The sequence below is a fragment of the Euphorbia lathyris genome, chromosome 5 (assembly GCF_963576675.1).
Source record: "Euphorbia lathyris chromosome 5, ddEupLath1.1, whole genome shotgun sequence".
NCBI classification, from domain to species: Eukaryota; Viridiplantae; Streptophyta; class Magnoliopsida; order Malpighiales; family Euphorbiaceae; genus Euphorbia; species Euphorbia lathyris.
In genome coordinates, this window is record NC_088914.1 from 4,126,667 (window position 1) to 4,146,525 (window position 19,859).

Here is a 19,859-nt window from a genome sequence, read left to right on the forward strand (position 1 = left end):
CTGCTGACAGACTGAGTGAAAATGACCTATAGCCGTTTGCCTCCAACGGTTATTTCAAAATTCGAAATAACCAGAAGCTCTCACAGCTCTCTATAAATAGAGCATTCAGAATCCACATTCAACAGAGAACTTTGTGCAAAGCCGTTACGCTGACCAAAAGTATACAAAAGTTCTCCATAAAAAGCAAAGCAAATTCTTACACTACAAGCTTATACATTTGTGTAAAAGTCTAGAGTGATTGATTCTCAATCATCTAAGGTGTTCTAGCAATTGTTGTTTAGGACAAATCTTAATCATTTCTAGGAATTAGAAAGGAGAAGCTGAGTACTCGGTTTTAAGTACTTAGTGAATTAGAATAGAAGTGAGTAGAGGTATAGAGGAAGGTACTCTTGTTATACTCAGCTTCTGATTTGTAAAAGGTTTTCGAGTCTCTACCTTTAAAGAGCTCAGTAGTGAATTGGAAATCTCGGAACGTGTTCCGGGGACAGGACGTAGGCTTAGAAGAAGCCGAACCTGGATAACTCCGCTGAGTAAAGTATTTCTAACCCTTAACTCCTTAATATATTGCTTGCTTAAAACAAACTAAAGCTGACCAAGTAAAAAGAAGTCAAGCTGAGTTGTGCGCTACCAACGAGTTAGTTCAGGAATAGACTCTAAATGCTATTTCCTGACCTAAGCAACGAAGCTGACCTAGTCACTAGTTGACTAAGCCAGTGTCTTGCTGATTGCCAAGCGCCGCTGTTATATAATCTTTTCTCAAAGAAAAGAAATCTGCCCTAATTATCTTAAAAAGGTAGAATAGTTCCTAACCCCCCCTTGGAACTATACTTGCAACCTTACAATGGACCAACAGTATTTACCTTATCAACGCGGACCTGCTGTGAAGCCTTGCGCCAGATTTCTTTCGCAAATGGACAAAGTAATAGACAATGCGTAACATCTTCAACGCCAAAATTACAGCAGCAGCAATTCGGTACATTAGTAACCACTCGCCTCAGCAAAGCTTCGCCGGTCGCCATTTTGTTCCGCGCAACTCTCCAGGCAAAATGCTTTATTTTTGCTGGTAAATTAAGCGTCCAAATCTGCTTGAAAACACGGTTTCTCGGACTGCTAGAGCCTTGGCTGCTGTTTGAACACCGAACTTTTTCTGCAAGATAATAGCAAGATTTAACATAAGATATACCAGACTCAGTGAGGCCCCAATACAACATATCGTTCGGAAGCCGGAAGCTAATCTTAATCTTGAGGATCTCAATGATGTCATCAGTCTAGAAGACTTGGTTTAGGAGTGCACTGTTCCAACAACAGTTCGGATAATCGATTAGCTCTTGTACTAAAATTGGCTTAGGTGCTACCAGGGAGAGGAGTGGGCGGTGAGCATTCAATGAGGGCACCTAGCAGTCCGACCAGATATTGATATTCTGCCCATTGCCAACTCTCCAGAAAATCCCTTTACGGAGTATCTCCCGTGATTTTAGGACCCCCCCGCCAGAAGTAACTCGGTCCAGAGCATATCGGGGCCTCTAGAAAATTATTGAAAGGGAAGTACTTCGCTTTAAGCACTCTAGCACACAGGGAACTCGGGTTATTCAAGATCCGCCAGCCTTGCTTGGACAGTAAAGCTAAATTGAAGGATTTTATATTTTTGAAACCAAGCCCACCTTCGAATTTTGACTTACAAGCATTATCCCACGCATCCCAGTATATCGGTTTCTTACCTGTAGAACCACCCCACTAGAAGCGACTAACAGAGCTTTGTATTTCCCTACAGAAGTAGTCAGGGAGCAGAAAGCATGACATAATATAAGTGGGGATAGATTGGATGACAGATTTGATATGAACCTCTTTTCCTCCAATTGATAGATTCCGCTCCTCCCAGCCTTTCAGCATGCGGTTGATTCGTTCTTTAATTGCAGAAAAGACTTCCTTCCGAGATCTCCCAATAAGGGTTGGTAGCCCTAGGTATCGGGGGAGGGCTCCAGTTTCTCTAACCTTGAGCATTTGAGTCAATTCAGCTTTCCTCTCCTCAGGCACACACCATAGCTATAAAACACGTCTGATTTATCAAAATTGATCATTTGTCCTGAAACCCGCTCATATTCCTCAAGGATACTATGTAATGCCCCAATTTCAGCAGAATTAGCTCTTCCAAAAATTAGGGAATCATCTGCAAAAAAAATAGGTGAGTGATATTAGGGCCTCCACGGCTAGCCTTTGTTGGAGTTTAGTGTCCTAAAGACAATTGTTTTGGGATATTAATATTAATGAATAAATTATTTATTTGATCATTTGTTTAATCAGATATATAGCATTAAAATGTAACTATATATAACGGCAATAATCTTTCATAAAGAAAGTAACCCTAAGTTTATTTAAGTAGTTATAAAGTGTTCATACAAGCATGAAGTGAGACTGTACTTTATAATAAACCAATAAACTTAAAGTAAACCCAAGTCAAGTAATATCTTATAAGGGTTGGCATATTACTGTTGAGACTTGCATGTAACAGTGTTTTCTGTCGAGACAGAAAGCTGATCTCACAAGCTTTAGATATTCGGATATCTAGACAGTTACATGGATCCGGTGAAGGAGTTCATTAGGATTGGGACCCGACTTGAGATAACAGAATGGATTGATTTATCTAATGTGTCAACTGTTCATCTCATTGGTGTTAGTAGGTATAACTAATCCCCGGACTCAAACATTCGTTAATTAGTAATTCTGGATTATGGAGTTTGGTACTTTGATTCTGTGTGAGCACGATCCAATAGGTGAGAGCCTAGGATGTGTGAGAGCAGGGTTGGGTATCACGCAAAGTGATTGCAGAATGGTTAATGTCAGATTGAGCATTCGTCACTCCCGATAAGTGGGAGATATATCCAAATGGCCGCTTGTGGTGAATTGACTGAAATCCTTGCAAGGTGATACAGTTAAGAGTAGAAATGAACATTTCACTTAACTTATCTTTTCAGAGTAAATTCAACCTGTACAAGTAAAACTGGACTCTTCGTTATATGTAACCTTGACACATTCCATAGTTATAAGGAATTAAGCGACATGATATAGTTGATGAAGGATCATATTATACTATACCTAATACAGAAAGGTTAACGTCAGTTATCAACCTGACTTCTTAATTGCTCTGGGGGAATATCATAGGTTCTGCTAGTAACAGCTCGCGACGGTATTCCGTTATATACATGTTGGAATTAATCGTGATGAATAATTTCAAAGGATATATACGACTAGTGGCAATAAAGAACCTAATGGGTCGCATATGGGACTTGGAATCGGAGGACGAAAATGTAATTACTATATGGGCCGAAATTTTTATATATATTAGGGGATAAATTAATTTGATTAATTTTTTTTGGTAGAAACAGGAAAGAAAACAAACCAACACCGAGACAAAAGCTAACCTGGGATTAAATTTAATCCATAAATTATAATTATGGATTAAATTAAAAGATTATCTGATAAAATTAAATTAGAAGTTTTTATGTGATTGGAACTCTAATTAATTATTCCTAACATTAATTGATTATTAATTTGATTAATAATAATTATCTACATATAATTAGTTATTGTTTAGATAATATTAAAGTGTTTATTTAATTATCTAATTAGGCATCCTATTTAGAATAAGATTCCAATTAATTAAATTCCTAACAGAACTGGGATTAGGGTTTTGAGGAGTCTATAAATAGACCCCCTAACCCTAGATTTCGGTCAACCCTATTCAGGAGAGCAAGGAATCGTTCCGTCGTCTTCTCGGCTAATTACTTTAATTTCTTACTCTCTCTTTGATCTCGTATCGATTTCTGTTAGAGGCAATCATTGCGATTGCTATTCATTGAAGGTTGATTACTGATTATCTTTTGTTTTATGTTGAATCAAATGTTCGTGGTTCACGAGTTGATAATAACAAGTTGTGGGCAATTCGTTTGCAACGGTAGATAGTTCATCAGTAAAGGTATTACTTTCTATCCCTCTTTATATGAAATAACAATTAACAGATCTTGGAAAAGGGAAATAGATAAAAATTTATTATTCCGCTATGCCTAGGCTTGTCTATTTTCCTACATTGGTATCAGAGCCTATGTTATTCTGTTATTTCATATATGTAAATAAAAGAGTTTTTCAATCAGATTGAATAGATTTATTGTTAGGTTAAATTAATTAATCGATTAGTTCAATTAACCTAACGATAAATAAGTTTTGATTACTTGTTAATTAAAACTGATTATGCATAGTTCCTGATTATTTCGGTTGATAATCGTTTTAAACAAAACCTAAAAGTTTTATAGTTAGATAATTAAAACGTTTTGTTTTATTAAATCTAAAAGATAAAACTATTTTAACATTTTGAAAATTGTTTTGAAACTGTTTTAGAACAATTATATATATATATATTTATATTTAAAATAATAATAAAAAAATAAATACGAACAGCCGTTCGGAGTCGCTGCCGCGAGGCAGCAACCCCGAGCGGCTGTCGGGGTTGGTTGCTGCCTTGCGCAGCAACCAACAGTGGGGGCACCGCTGCTGTAATAGCAGCGGTTCCCCTGCGACTTGCTGCTGCTGTGAGGCAACAACTGTTACGGAGGGCGGGCCGATTAAATCGGCCCGGCCCGAAGGGTACCGTTTTAAAAATTGTTTTTTAAAAGCAGGCCCGAGTTTTATATATATATATATATATATGTATATGTTTCAGAATATAATAATTTGTTTTGATTATCAAAATCAATTTATTTAAAAGTTTGTTTTACCTAAATATTTGATATAAGTAATTCAAAGTATTAAATGAATTATTCGAATTAATTAGGATATGCATAATTGAAATTGGATGAAAATTAATTTAAGTTGTTAATTTGATTAACTTAAATATTACATAAATAGTTTGTGTAATCAACCAATTAAATTTAATATAATTGAGTCTATGCATGTTTGGCATTATGGACATATTAGACCATCTTTAATAGTTATTTAGTCTTTTGGTATTTAAATAGGACCTGCGTGTCCTGCCTTTTCTTACTCTCTATTGTATTTCTCTTGTTATCCAAATCCCTTCAAGTAAATTGAAGTTTCTTTGAAATTGAATATTGTTGTAATTCAAGGCGCCAAGGAGAAGACGGAGGATCCAAAGAGAAATATGTAATAGTTAGTATTTCCCTAGGGTGACCCTTTATTCCGTTTCTGGCTCAACGGAATAAACTTAGAGATATGTCCATAATTGTCAATGTTGAATGTATGAATGTTTGATATGTGCTAAAGCAAATCAAGACTAAGTTAGATTATGAGACTTAAATAAAATCCCTCACTAATCAAAAGTTAAGTAAATAAGCAAGTTATTAAAATCGGTTGCCCCTCCCTAATATTATAATTCAGCCGGCAGTACTGGGGGCCTTTGGATTGTTGAGTAAACTCAAGCTCGGGATCTTATGGTAACACCTGAATTATTGAAAAATCGCTTTTCACGAATATGGGGTAATGCTTAAATTATGATAGAATAATTGGATGGATAAACTCATGTTGTTCTAACCTAATGGGCAATACGGTTGGGATTGATAGACGACACATATTAGTTACTAATGTAGTTAGTAACCCAACAACCTACAAATCACATGTTTGATGTGATTGATTACATGAATCTACCTAATGAATGAAACTAGCTTGTTGAGTAAACTCAAGGTGAAATTTCAGGAGTTAGGATTCTAGCTCACTAAAAGAATTGTGAATATCCTTCGAATTAATATAGAGGGTTATTAATTTGGTAAAATAGTGGGAGCAATTTAAAACATAAAAGTCCAGCGTATTTAAAATGTAAATGAATTAAACAAATGAATAATATCCGTCACTTTTCTCAGTCTCAGGTTAATTTTACTCTAAAAACAATCATGTCGAAAACCGATCTAAGAAATATCCTTACCGATAACAAGTTGAATGGTTCAAACTTCACCGACTGGTATCACAACCTCAAAATCGTTTTGAAGTTCGATAAGGTAGGGTATGTACTTGATACACCGATACCCTCTATCCCGACTTTTAATGCACCCATCGAAAAGATCAAAGCTTACTTGAAGCATAAGGCTGATGATAATGACGCAAGAAGCATTGTACTTGCATCTATGCCACTGGAATTGAAAAGGCAACATGAGGAGATGGATGCCTATTCCATGGTCGCGCACCTAAAAGAATTGTTTGGGAATCAAATTCGGTGCGAGCGCTACGAAATAACGAAGCAGCTATATAGATACAAGATGCAAGAGGGCAAGTCTGTTATGACACATTGTGTCAAGATGATTGGCCTTATTACCAAGTTTTCTAGTATTGGAGATGTGATGGATCATGAACTAAGTGTAGACTTACTTCTTCAATCCCTCCCCGAGAGTTATTCACAGTTCATCATGAACTACCAAGTGAGTGGCTTGCAAACCTCTCTTGAAGAGCTTGCAAATATGCTCGAGACGGTCGAGCCCAATATAAAAGAAAACAAGGAAATACTGGCCCTTGCTACTGAGGGAACAAAGAAGAGGAAAAGGAATCCTCCCAATCCTAACTATCCCAATAATGGCGAGGGGGCCATGCCCACCGAAACAAAGGGGGTGCAAGTCAAGAAGCCCAAAGGGGAATGCTACTTCTGTGGTGAAGATGGGCATTGGAGGAGAAATTGCAAGGAGTATCTAGCTTCTCTCAAGAAGGGAATGGACGGTGCTGCAACTTCTAGTATGTTCTATATTGAAATTAACTCAATTTCGCAGCCTGAATCTTGGGTATTAGATACCGGATGTGGATCTCATATTTGTATGAATATGCAGGAACTAAAGACATGTTCCTCATATATGGACAAAGAGAATTGAAAATTTAAGGATATTCAGATGCTAGTCATCTGACTGATGAAAATGATTATAGATCCCAATCAGGATACCAGTTCATCCTGGATGGAGGTTCAGTTAGTTGGAAGAGTTCCAAGCAAGGAACCGTTGCTTTCTCGTCAACTGAATCGGAGTACATCGCAGCTGCAGAAGCGGTAAAGGAGGCTGTTTGGATTAGGAAGTTCATAACAGAATTAGGAGTGGTGCCTGACATTGTGAATCCCATTACTCTGTACTATGATAATAATGGAGCCATTGCACAAGCAAAGGAACCACGGTCTCATAATGCATCCAAACATTATCTCAAGCGATATCATCTCATTAGGGAGATCATAGCCAGAGGAGATGTGAGAATAGAAAAGGTGCCCACTGAGGACAACGTTGCAGATCCGTTGACCAAGCCATTACCACAAAGAGCTCACGATAGTCATCTTAGTTCTTCTGGTATTAGTTTCAGAAACAATTGGCTTTAGTCCAAGTGGGAGAATGTTGGAGTTTAGTGTCCTAAAGACAATTGTTTTGGGATATTAATATTAATGAATAAATTGTTTATTTGATCATTTGTTTAATCAGATATATAGCATTAAAATGTAACTATATATAACGGCAATAATCTTTCATAAAGAAAGTAACCCTAAGTTTATTTAAGTAGTTATAAAGTGTTCATACAAGCATGAAGTGAGACTGTACTTTATAATAGACCAATAAACTTAAAGTAAATCCAAGTCAAGTAATATGTTATAAGGGTTGGCATATTACTGTTGAGACTTGCATGTAACAGTGTTTTCTGTCGAGACAGAAAGCTGATCTCACAAGCTTTCAATATTCGGATATCTAGACAATTACATGGATCCGGTGAAGGAGTTCATTAGGATTGGGACCCGACTTGAGATAACAGAATGGATTGATTTATCTAATGTGTCAACTGTTCATCTCATTGGTGTTAGTAGGTATAACTAATTCTCAGACTCAAACATTCGTTAATTAGTAATTCTGGATTATGGAGTCTGGTACTTTGATTCTGTGCGAGCACGATCCAATAGGTGAGAGCCTAGGGTGTGTGAGAGCAGGGTTGGGTATCACGCAAAGTGATTGCAGAATGGTTAATGTCAGATTGAGCATTCGTCACTCCCGATAAGTGGGAGATATATCCAAATGGCCGCTTGTGGTGAATTGACTGAAATCCTTGCAAGGTGATACAGTTAAGAGTAGAAATGAACATTTCACTTAACTTATCTTTTCAGAGTAAATTCAACCTGTACAAGTAAAACCGGACTCTTCGTTATATGTAACCTTGACACATTCCATGGTTATAAGGAATTGACCGACAGGATATAGTTGATGAAGGATCGTATTATACTGTACCTAATACAGAAAGGTTAACGTCAGTTATCAACCTGACTTCTTAATTGCTCTCGGGGAATATCATAGGTTCTGCTAGTAACAGCTCGCGACGGTATTCCGTTATATACATGTTGGAATTAATCGTGATGAATAATTTCAAAGGATATATACGACTAGTGGCAATAAAGAACCTAATGGGTCGCATATGGGACTTGGAATCGGAGGACGAAAATGTAATTAGTAAAGACACACTATATGGGCCGAAATTTTTATATATATTAGGGGATAAATTAATTTGATTAATTTTTTTTGGTAGAAACAGGAAAGAAAACAAACCAACACCGAGACAAAAGCTAACCTGGGATTAAATTTAATCCATAAATTATAATTATGGATTAAATTAAAAGATTATCTGATAAAATTAAATTAGAAGTTTTTATGTGATTGGAACTCTAATTAATTATTCCTAACATTAATTGATTATTAATTTGATTAATAATAATTATCTACATATAATTAGTTATTGTTTAGATAATATTAAAGTGTTTATTTAATTATCTAATTAGGCATCCTATTTAGAATAAGATTCCAATTAATTAAATTCCTAACAGAACTGGGATTAGGGTTTTGAGGAGTCTATAAATAGACCCCCTAACCCTAGATTTCGGTCAACCCTATTCAGGAGAGCAAGGAATCGTTCCGTCGTCTTCTCGGCTAATTACTTTAATTTCTTACTCTCTCTTTGATCTCGTATCGATTTCTGTTAGAGGCAATCATTGCGATTGCTATTCATTGAAGGTTGATTACTGATTATCTTTTGTTTTGTGTTGAATCAAACGTTCGTGGTTCACGAGTTGATAATAACAAGTTGTGGGCACTTCGTTTGCAACGGTAGATAGTTCATCGGTAAAGGTATTACTTTATATCCCTCTTTATATGAAATAACAATTAACAGATCTTGGAAAAGGGAAATAGATAAAATAGATAAAATTTTATTATTCCGCTATGCCTAGGCTTGTCTATTTTCCTACAGCCTTAACTCCATGTATTCTACCTTCTAGTTCGACTTTCTTGATATTTGCTGAGAACGCTTCTGCACAGATGATGAACAAATATGGAGAGATAGGATCTCCTTGTCGTAAGCCCCTACTCGGCTTAATAAACCCCTGTGGTTGGCCATTTATCAGGTAAGATAACGAAACCGAAGATATACACATCATTATCAGCTTAACAAAGTGGGGTGGGAACAACATTCTCTCCAAGACTTTTTGTAGGAAGCTCCACTCAACCCGGTCATAAGCTTTGGTCATATCTAGCTTTAGAGCAAAATTCCCTTTGGTACCTTTGACTATTGTTTGCATACTATGAAGCGCCTCAAAGCCAATAATAACATTATCAGTAATTATGCGTACAGGAACAAAGGCAGATTGTGTATCACAAATGACACTAGGGAGTACATGTTTCAGCCGATTTGCAATTACTTTGGATATGAGCTTATATAAGACATTACATAGTGCTATAGGGCGAAGATCCTTCATAGACTCAGGCGTTTTAAATTTTAGGATCAAGGCAACAAGAGTGTGATTTAACCTTTCAGGCATGTTGCCAGAATTCAGCACCTCCATCACTAAATTTATAATATCACTGCCAATTATTTCCCAATAGGTTTGAAAGAACAGCGATGACATACCGTCAGGCCCCGGGGCTTTGGTTGGATTGATTTGTTTGATGGCAGTGATAATCTCCTCACTGGTGTATTATTGCATAATCAGCTTTTGTTGTTCACAGGAGAGTTGGTTGTTAACCGCTCCGACAAAATGATCCATTTCCGCAGGCCAAGTACTAGTAAAGAGCTGCTGAAAATATTCAATTTCCACCTCTCCAATGGCCACGTCCCCCTCTACCCACGATCCTTCTCCATTTTTTATATGTTTGATCCGATTTCTTCTTCGTCGCGCGGATGCCTTCGCATGGAAGAAGGATGTGTTACAGTCTCCCAGCTTGAGCCATTCAATTCTGGACCGTCGTTTCCATTTGGCCTCCTCAACCCCTTGTAACTCCTTAATCGAGCTTGCTAATGCACGTTCAATATCCTGGAGCCGCGGATCAGCATGTCTTTGAATGCTGTCGAGTTGCTGAGTTTCAGCGGCAATACGCTTCCTCGTATCACCGTATTTGGTCCGGTTCCACTCTGATAAGGCGTTAGCAACAACAACAATTTTCATTTGAACACAAAGCTGTTCGGTCCTTCCCTCGAGCCATTTCGCAGACACTAAATTCTTGCAGCTCTTATCTGCCGCTCAGTAAGCTTCAAAGCGGAACTGTCTTTTTTGCCTATAGCCAGCCGCTAAGCCATTTGAATCCAATAATAGTGGATTATGGTCCGAGGCTATCCGAGGGAGAATGTTTATCTCGAGGTTCGGAAAGAGAGCACGCCAATCTGTTGTCGTGGTGAATCTGTCCATGCGTTCCCAGATTGCACCTTCCCCAGATCGATTATTATGCCAAGTGAATAGCGCCCCAACACTGTCAATGTCCACAAGATTGCACTGTTCCAGACACTCTTGAAAACACTGCATTTCTGTGTTGTCTAGAGTTAAACCTCCTTTCTTCTCCGATGGCTATAGGATTTCATTAAAATCTCCAAAGCAAACTAACGACATTGTGTCCAAAAAGCTCAAGTGATTGATCAGTTCCCATGTTAGCTTTTTATTTTGTTTTTCCGGCCACCCATATACAGCTAGATTTCTCTACATCAAGTTATTCATATGCACAGTGAAATAGATGCAATGATTTGAGTAATTCAAAATGCTCAGATCTACCTCTTTATTCCATCCCAGAATAAGCCCGCCACTCAGGCCCACAGAATCAATAAAAAACAAATTAAAATTGCTAAAACAGTTAAAAAATCTATTGCTATCATTTTTTCTCAATCTAGTCTCCATGAGAAAAAACACATCCGGGCAATTTCGAGTTATCAGTTGCTTTAGTGCTCAGAATGTCCAGGCATTGCCCAGCCCCTGGACATTCCAACTTAGTATTTTCATCCTGTAGGATGGGCCCGATCAACGGCACCCACCCTCTGGTCTTGCATCTCATTTTTTGACTTTTTCTGATTCGCCGCTTCTTCTGCTTCCGTACTGTCAGAGAGGCTGTTTCTCTTTCGTTTTTGTGATTCTAACCCCATCTGGTCTTCTCTAGTCTGTGCCGCAAGGTTTGCTTGCATAGCTGCACGTTTAAACCTGAAACTTTTCTTCTGATTCTGGCCTGTGCCTGGGGCACCTTCCACGACCTCTCTTCCCCTGGGTACCTCTTCGTTCTGGGTATTTGTGAAAGTCGCTTGTACCACCTCCACTTCTATATCGTTCTGGGTATTTGTTATTCTTAGTTACCAATGTTACGTCTAAAATTACATTATTTTAAAATTACTTTTAACCTTATATATATATATATATATATTTACCTTATCCCTCTCTAAACAAAAATGCTAATAAAACAAGTCAGTAGTGACGCCACCTGTTAGCTCCTAGTCGAAATGAAATTCCCACATCGTTAGATTTCGCAACTTCACATAGCCTTAACAAGCCAAAGATAACAACTACTTTTCGTCCCTTCGGGGACATCCGATAAAATTGGAACGATACAGAGAAGATTAGCATGGCCCCTGCGCAAGGATGACACGCATAAATCGAGAAATGGTCCAAATTTTTTTCGATTTCGTTTTCCCTAAACCCTAAATCTCCTGCTACGCCTTCTTTTTTTGCAAATTTACCTCTGCGCAAATTCTATGAACAAAGGCTTCAGCTCCCCTGCAATGGCTTCTTCCTTCTGCATACAAACAGGTAAGTCGCTATTTTCTATTCGCCTGTTCAATTCGTGGATTTTCTTGTATAGTTACTTCAATTCCTTTAAATTAAGTCATTACTTACCTCTGCGCCAATTCTATGAACAACGACTTCAGCTCCCCTGCAATGGCTTCTTCTTCCTTCTGTATACAAACAGGTAAGTCGCTATTTTCTATTCCTCTGATTCAATTCGTGGATTTTCTTGTAGAGTTACTTCAATTCCTTTAAATTAAGTAATTACTGCGGCTGCCGTTATAAATGAATCTGAGGACTGAGAATCCTACCGATTTTGATTTGGATGTAATTAAGAAACTGGTTTGATAATTTGTATTACAGCAATTGTTGCCTCATCATCTTCTATGTTGCCTTTGATACCTTTTTAACTTTAATCCCATTCGGATCATCATGATCATAGTTGTCAAATCTAGATTCGACTTCAAAATCCACATTTTCTGAATTGTGGATTTCCGAGTTAAGTAGTTTGAGATGATAAGTTGATAAATAGAGTGAGTTGAGTGGTTATTGTTGTTGAAGATTTTGAGAATGGTGATGAAGATCTGGCTAGCTGAATCGAGATTCTCAGTTCTCTAGTTGAGTTTGAAGACTTAGAATCCTACCGATTTAGATTTGGATGTAATTAAGAAACTGGTTTGATAATTTGTATTACAACACTTGTTACCTTTGATACTTTTTAACTTTAATCCCATTCAGATCATCATGATCATAGTTGTAAAATCGAGATTCGATTCCGAAATCCACATTTTCTGAATGTGGATTTATGAGTTTGAGTAGTTTGAGATAGATAACTTGATAAATAGAGTGAGTTGAGTAGTTATTGTTGTTGAAGCTTTTGAGAATCGTGACGAAGATCCCACTCGAAATAGAGCTGAATTGAGATTCTCAGTCCTCTAGTTGAGTTTGAAGACTGAGAGTCCTATCGATTTAGATTTGGATGTAATTAAGAAACTGGTTTGATAATTTGTATTACAGCACTTGTTGCCTTTGATACCTTTTTAACTTTAATCCCATTCAGATCATCTATCATAGTTGTAAAATCGAGATTCGACTCCGAAATCCACATTTTCTAAATTGTGGATTTCCGAGTTGAGTAGTTTGAGTTGATAACTTGATAAATAACAATCCAACTAGAGGAGAGTGAGTTGAGTAGTTATTATTGTTGAAGCTTTTGAGAATGATGATGAAGATCCGGCTCGAAATAGAGCTGAATTGAATCCAATTGTAAGATTCTGGTATAATTTAGATTCTCCCTATGGATCCGGCTCGAAATAGAGCTGAATCGAATCCAGTTATAAGATTCTGTTGTAATTTAGATTCTCCTTATACATCCGGCTCGAAATAGAGCTGAATCAATTCGAATCATAGGATTTTCCTTTTCCTGTGATCATGATAGATTTTCCTTTTCCTGTCAAGAATTGCAAAAACTCATATGATGGGGCATTGCTGCCTTTAGCTAAATTAGAACTCATGCTTACTGCATCTCCAATGTTTATACCTCTGCTCATCAATATGAATAATAACTGGAAAAGGTGCTTTGAGGCCATTAGTCTCCCTCCATATCAAAATGTTAGCTGCAGTGAGAAACTGAGAGCTAAAGAGTCCCAAGCCAGATAACCATGATTGATTGCTTGCTTTACAGTTTCTTTCTTTTCACCTTTCATTGTTTGTTGAAGGAACATCAATATCCTGTTTTGTGCTGCTATGTTGTACGGATTAGCGTTTCCGCATTTCGTGTCCATGTCCGTTTCCATTTCCATTTCTTTACCGTTTCCATCACCGTTTCCTAGAAATAACGTTTCCCGGTATCCGTTTCCGTGCAACATAGGTTTTGTGATGAAATTGCTGTCATAGTCATGTGGTTAATGATAGCTCCGCTTGCAAATTGGCTTCCTTCACTTTGCTCTTTTTTAGCTTTTTAAGACTTACTTTTCACCAGAACATTTTTTGAAGGGTTAATACATCAGTTGCCCCCTGAACTTACATGGTGTCTCATTAGCCCCCTAAATTTGCTTTAAGTGTCATGACTAAGTCCCTAAATTTATAAAAACGTCACAAAAATAAAAATGTACAAAATAAAAAGTTGATTTATTTTCAAGACTTTAAAATCACGAATTAAGCCTTTACTTTTTAAGTTTTGATTTTTTTTTTTTTTTACGGATTTTGACAAATTGCAATGTAAGTCACTTTAAACAAGTTCAGGGGGCAAATAAATCACTTTAAGCAAGTTCAGGGGCCAATAGATTATTTTAAGCTATGAAGCACGAACTCTTCCCTGGGGTCGCTGTGGCGGTGTCGAACTCGCCGGACTCGGGGACTCGGCGGGGACACGGGTAATAGTGAAAAAAATGTAAAAGTTTAGGGTTTTTTCTATTTTTTTTAAACATATGGTTCAATTACAAAATTTGACAAAAAACCCTAAAATACATCTAATTCTCACCTGCTATTATCGCAATTCTAAACTTTTAGGGCTTCTTTCTTCTCCTGCGATTTTCGGGAAAAACCTAAAATACTTCGTTTTGATTTTTAATTTTATTTGAAGTATTAGATTATCTTATTATGAATGTGTTTTTCTGGTTTATAAGTAATTTGTGATTTATCAAGTTTTTTTATATATTTTTATATGTAATATATACAAAATTAATTATATAAAATTTGCCGTGTCCCGCCACACCCGTGTCCTATATTTTTTTAAAATGCTGTTCAATTACCAAAGAAAACCTGAACCAGCAATGACATTCGATCTGCAATAAGGGATCGAAATAGTGCTCGTGATGAGAATTTACAACGGGGCGGGTTCTCGATTTCGAGGCCTTGTTTTTAAACAGTGATCGTTATTAGAATTTGGCTGCTTGCATTTCTCAAGTTATTAGCACCTTTTGGATGGCTTATAGGATGGCATTTTCATTTATATGTTATAGGCGCACCCAAGGCTCCAGCCGCACAAGGCACTAGGCATGCACTGTCGCCAAGGCAATAGTATATATGGTGTGTTTGTATCCATCTGGTCTTTCAATTGGGTACAGTTTTTCCAGGTGATAATTAGCTTCGATTTTCGGCACATTGTAAAATTTGGAGAGCAACATAGCTAGTCCTCTTGAACATCTTCTGTTTTTCAGCTGAATTTTGCAATCTAAATTATACAGACACACTATATACTATTGCCTTCGCGACAGTGCTTGCTTTTGGAGGGTGTTAAGGCGCTCGGCCTAGTGCTTTATGCGGCTGAAGCCTTAGGTGCGCCTTTAACATATAAATGAAAATGTCATCCTATAATAAGCCATTCAAAAGGGTGCTAATAACTTGAGAAATTCGAGCAACCAAATTCTCATCACGAACACCCACTATTGTGTTAATGGATTTATACATATTTATTTTATCAATTTTTACATTATATTTAAAAAAATGTTTGCACAATGCACTTAAATTAATAATATTTGAAATTAGTTCTTTTAATTGAATGAAAATTTTACAACTAACTGATTAGTTTCGGTTGCATCAAGGCGATGTGGAACCCTTGTTCTTTCAACAGCGGCATGAGTTGTGTTCGCCATAGCAAATAATTTGTGGAGGTCAGTTTGTAGATGATATGGTACGATACATTTGAAGGGGTGACGGGGAAAGTGGGTGTGCAGCTAGAATTCATGTTTCAGAGGTAGAAGAGACAGCTCCGTTAGTTGTCATTTTGCTGCTAAAAGAAACGTGAAAGGGGAACGGAAAGTATTTCACGGTTGTTAGACCTCTTTGAGCTCTGATACCATGAGAAATTATAGCCTCAATTGAGTTTTATTGATTTGATTGACCTTGTTTTTAAAGAGAGTACATGTAAGCAGTTTCCGAGTTGATGGAGATGAAGGGATCTAAGGATTTCGAAAAGAGCATGTTTAGTGTGGTTACAACTGTCTATATCGACAAATTCATAATACCAGTTATTAACCTAACAAATATTAACAAATCTTATTATATTTTAATACGAAACCGTCTATAAAAAAATGGGTCATAAAGTTATTAATACATGCGAGATAATGACAAAATGAGTAACGTTCTTTTAATTGAATTAAAATTTCATAACTAACTAATTTAGTAATCAAACATTTAATATATGCAACAAACTATCAAATTAAAACATCAAACACTCGATGAATAAAAATTGAAAAGATCCGAAACTCGAATTAAGCAAATGAATGACTAATTAACAAGATTAGGTTTGAGATTAAGGTCAAACTGCCTTAAAGAAGGAGAAATTAATTCAGGAGAAATAAGATTTTCCCATCCTTGAATTGGATTTATATTTGTTGTTGATGATGATCCATCCCATCCAATATGTGTCACATGCTTCACATCTGTTGGAACTCCTATTTCCATTTCAACTTCTTCCATTTCTTCTTCTTCATACACTTCAAAATTATAATCAAAATTAATTAATTATTTGTTTTATATAAAAAATAGGATAAAGTCAACAAAAAAATGTAATGTACTTTCACCTTTTGTCAAACTGGTACAGTCAAACCTTCATAAATTAACAATTTCTTTAAAATAATAATTTTTTTAGTCCCGATTTGGGTTAGTTCGTTAAATTAATATCTCTATAAATTAATAAAATTTCATGATCCCAACATTATTAATTTATAGAGATTTTACTGTATATGTTTTTCTTTTACTAAAAATAAGAACCTCAAAATTAAAATGAATTGAAAAATTCAAAACTTGATAATATTTTAAGCAATTTTAATTGTTCAACTTTTTAATTTTGAGGTCATTTATGTGTTGTTTGGTGAGAAGAGAGAAAGTGAATGTTTAGATAGAGACATCTCTAAAAATGATGATTTTCGAAAATAGGAAATTTGGTTCCATTGCAAATATGGTATTAAACAACTTTAATTTTTGGGATTTTCCATTTTGAAGTTGTTATAGTGTCAAACTAAACAATTCTCGTTTTTAGCAAAACGAAAACCCCAGTTCCCGTTTAGACAAAAAAAATTTTACGGATAGCAGTTTGACAAAAAAATAAAAAAAAACATGAGTTTTTTTAGATTTTACTCTAAAAAATATTACTTATTTGCTATTTACATGCCAATGGGTAGGAAAAGTGCCTGCCTAGAGTCTAGAGGAGGGAGAAACCCAAAAATAACATTTTTATTCAAAAAATATAGAAATTAAAATTCAAAAAATGCAACAACGTATAATTCAAGGTTTAAACAATGGCAACATATATCCACGATCTAAGGGATGGATCCAAAAGTAACATTTTTATAAAAAAAATTATTAAAAAATAAAAATTTTGCAAACCACTAAAAAAACCCACAAATGCGGATTTGCAAAAAAGTAAAACCATGGAGCATTTATTTGAAATTAATCTTAATTTAAATTATTATTTAACATAATTTTAAATAATTTTTTAAATGAATAAGGTACCAAAATAGACTTAGCATTTGACACCAATATAGGCTCTACATACAAATAACACCAATATAGACTTAGCATTTAAAAAAGAGTATCAATTTAGGCATCGGTAACGGATTTGACACGTCATTCTTATTACACCGTTAAGTTCTGATTTCTCTCTCCACGTACAATTAACATAATTTAATGGAATAATATCACTGACGTGTCTCGCTCTGTTATGGAGGCCTAAATTGATACCATTTTTTAAACGTTAAGCCTATATTGGTGCTATTTGTTGAGCCTAAATTGATACTTCCCCAAAAACCATAGACCTATTTTGGCACCTTATCATTTTTTAAAACTGTATGTAAATTTCCCATAAGTTTTTCTCCAAGAATTATCTAAGTTTATCTTTACAACTGATGTCACCAGCATAGCTATTTTAGACCGAAGACTCGTTTATATTATCATAAGTCTATTTGAACTAATTTTATAAACTTAATTTTATATCTTAATTTTATATTTAAATTTCGGTACTAATTTGTAATAATATTCAAACTCTTGTACTATGTGGATTCTAATTGGCAATTATCGATATTAGTCCTTATATTTCAATTTTATAATATTTCAAGTTTAAGAAATTGATTTCTATTTTATAATATTTCAATCTTAAGAAATTGATTTCTTATTTATTTGTTTCTTCTTAATTTCTCTTAAGAAATTGATTTCTCTTTAATGGATATAAAAAAAAAACGAATTTTTTTTATAAAGAAATGGGTTTCTTTAATTGTTTTATTTGTTTTTGGGGAAAAAAATAAAAAAACTCACCAAAGAATGTCTTGAAACCTTTGAGTAGCCTGTAAAATCCACTGGATATGTTAGGCTTAGAAAGGCCAAGAGATCTCATTGAATTCTTCATACTTTCTGTACTTGATAAGCTTTCCTCATCTTCTTCTTTTTTCCCTAATCATCATTAATTCAAGAACAACATAAACATCAAGCCAACCAATATAGGGTAAATTAAAAAAAAAAACGAAGATTTTTTAGTTTAACATTATAAAACAAGGACCGGAGTTTTTGTTGAAAACGAGATTTTTTTAGTTTAACACTATAAAGATAACCGTTAACTACCACAAAATGGAAAATTCTAATAATTAAAGATGTTTAGTACCACATTTACTATGGAACTGAATTTTTTATTTTCTAAAATCGTTATTTTCTTCACTTTCTCTCTTTTTGAACATTCACTTTATCTCTCCTAAAAAAATACATAAATATCCTAAAAAGTTGAAGAATTAAAGTTGTTTGGGAATTTTCAATTTTAAGGTCGTCATTTTAACGGTGTCAACATAAAAGATCATTGTTTTTAGCTCAGTCATCTCCTGATCATCTCCTGATCGTAAAAAAAAACAAATCACATGCATGCAATTGACCAAAAAAAATTAAACACAATGATTTTCTTTTGGAATTAACCTAAAAAATATATATATATAGAGGGAAAGTGTTAAATAATTAAAATAATTCTAGAGAGAGAAAGAAGTACTTATGAATGGAGATGATGGCTTATTTCTTCTTGAGTATTGATGAACCCCAATAGCAACACTTGATTCAGAAACACAACCCATTGAGAAAGGAAGAAGAACAAATCTTTCCATTCTATCTCTCATTATTTCTTCATCAACAACCAACAATTCAATCCTAAAAAAAGAAAGTATATGAAAAATTGACTCAAACCCACAAAAATTAAAACCAAAGGGTACAAGAATTGATGAAAAAGTTTATATATTTATATGTATAAAATTGATGGGTTTTTTTTTATAAAAAAATTGTTATATTGGGTTTGGGTGAAGTGGTGTGGTGTGGTAGCTTTAGAACAAAGTTATTATAATTTCATGTATAGAAAGCTAAGGAAAAATGGGTTAGGTTTGGTAGATATATGGTGTTTTGGGTTACAAGTGATGTGTATGTTTGGACGTGTAATGTTACATTAATTTGGATTTATGGTGTTTTGGGTTACAAGTGATGTGTATGGTTTTAATTGTGATGTTTAACCTAATAACAAATTCAACAATATAATAATGTATACATCTAAGTGTTCCATAATATTTTTTGAGGCTTAATACATAACCACCATCCCCTGAAATTGTTCATAAAAGTAGATTGGTTCACTGAACTTTGTTAGTGTATCACCAGCTCTCTAAACTTGCTTATTTCGTATCACCAGCTCCCTAAACTTGTCCATAAAAGTAGATTAGGTTCATGCACTTTGCAAATGTCTCATCAACTTCTTGATTGTATTCGTTTATTACGATATTTAGATATGTGCTCTATCTCCTTTATTAAGCGTTCAACGAATTCGGCTGACCATGCTCTAGCAAAAGCAGTCAATTCTGTG

The 19,859-nt window shown here is 35.3% G+C and overlaps 1 protein-coding gene, 1 long non-coding RNA gene and 1 other non-coding gene across 3 annotated transcripts; 2 read left to right on the forward strand and 1 right to left on the reverse strand.

Moving 5' to 3' along the window:
* Positions 1-11,760: 11,760 nt before the first annotated feature.
* LOC136230640 (uncharacterized) lies at positions 11,761-12,799 on the forward strand. The gene is made up of 2 exons (XR_010689487.1): positions 11,761-12,061; positions 12,181-12,799. It is a non-coding gene; the product is annotated as an uncharacterized lncRNA (long non-coding RNA).
* On the forward strand, positions 11,827-11,929 carry LOC136231395 (U6 spliceosomal RNA). The gene has a single exon (XR_010689789.1). It is a non-coding gene; the product is annotated as a U6 spliceosomal RNA (small nuclear RNA).
* A 3,267-nt stretch (positions 12,800-16,066) lies between the features above and the next one.
* On the reverse strand, positions 16,067-19,337 carry LOC136230639 (CRIB domain-containing protein RIC4). Its single transcript, XM_066019770.1, has 3 exons — positions 19,008-19,337; positions 18,293-18,427; positions 16,067-16,476 (listed from the first exon to the last, which is right to left on the reverse strand). The coding sequence occupies exons 1-3, from the start codon at positions 19,129-19,131 to the stop codon at positions 16,268-16,270; spliced, it is 468 nt and encodes a 155-aa protein (XP_065875842.1). The 5' UTR covers positions 19,132-19,337; the 3' UTR covers positions 16,067-16,267.
* Positions 19,338-19,859: the final 522 nt, after the last annotated feature.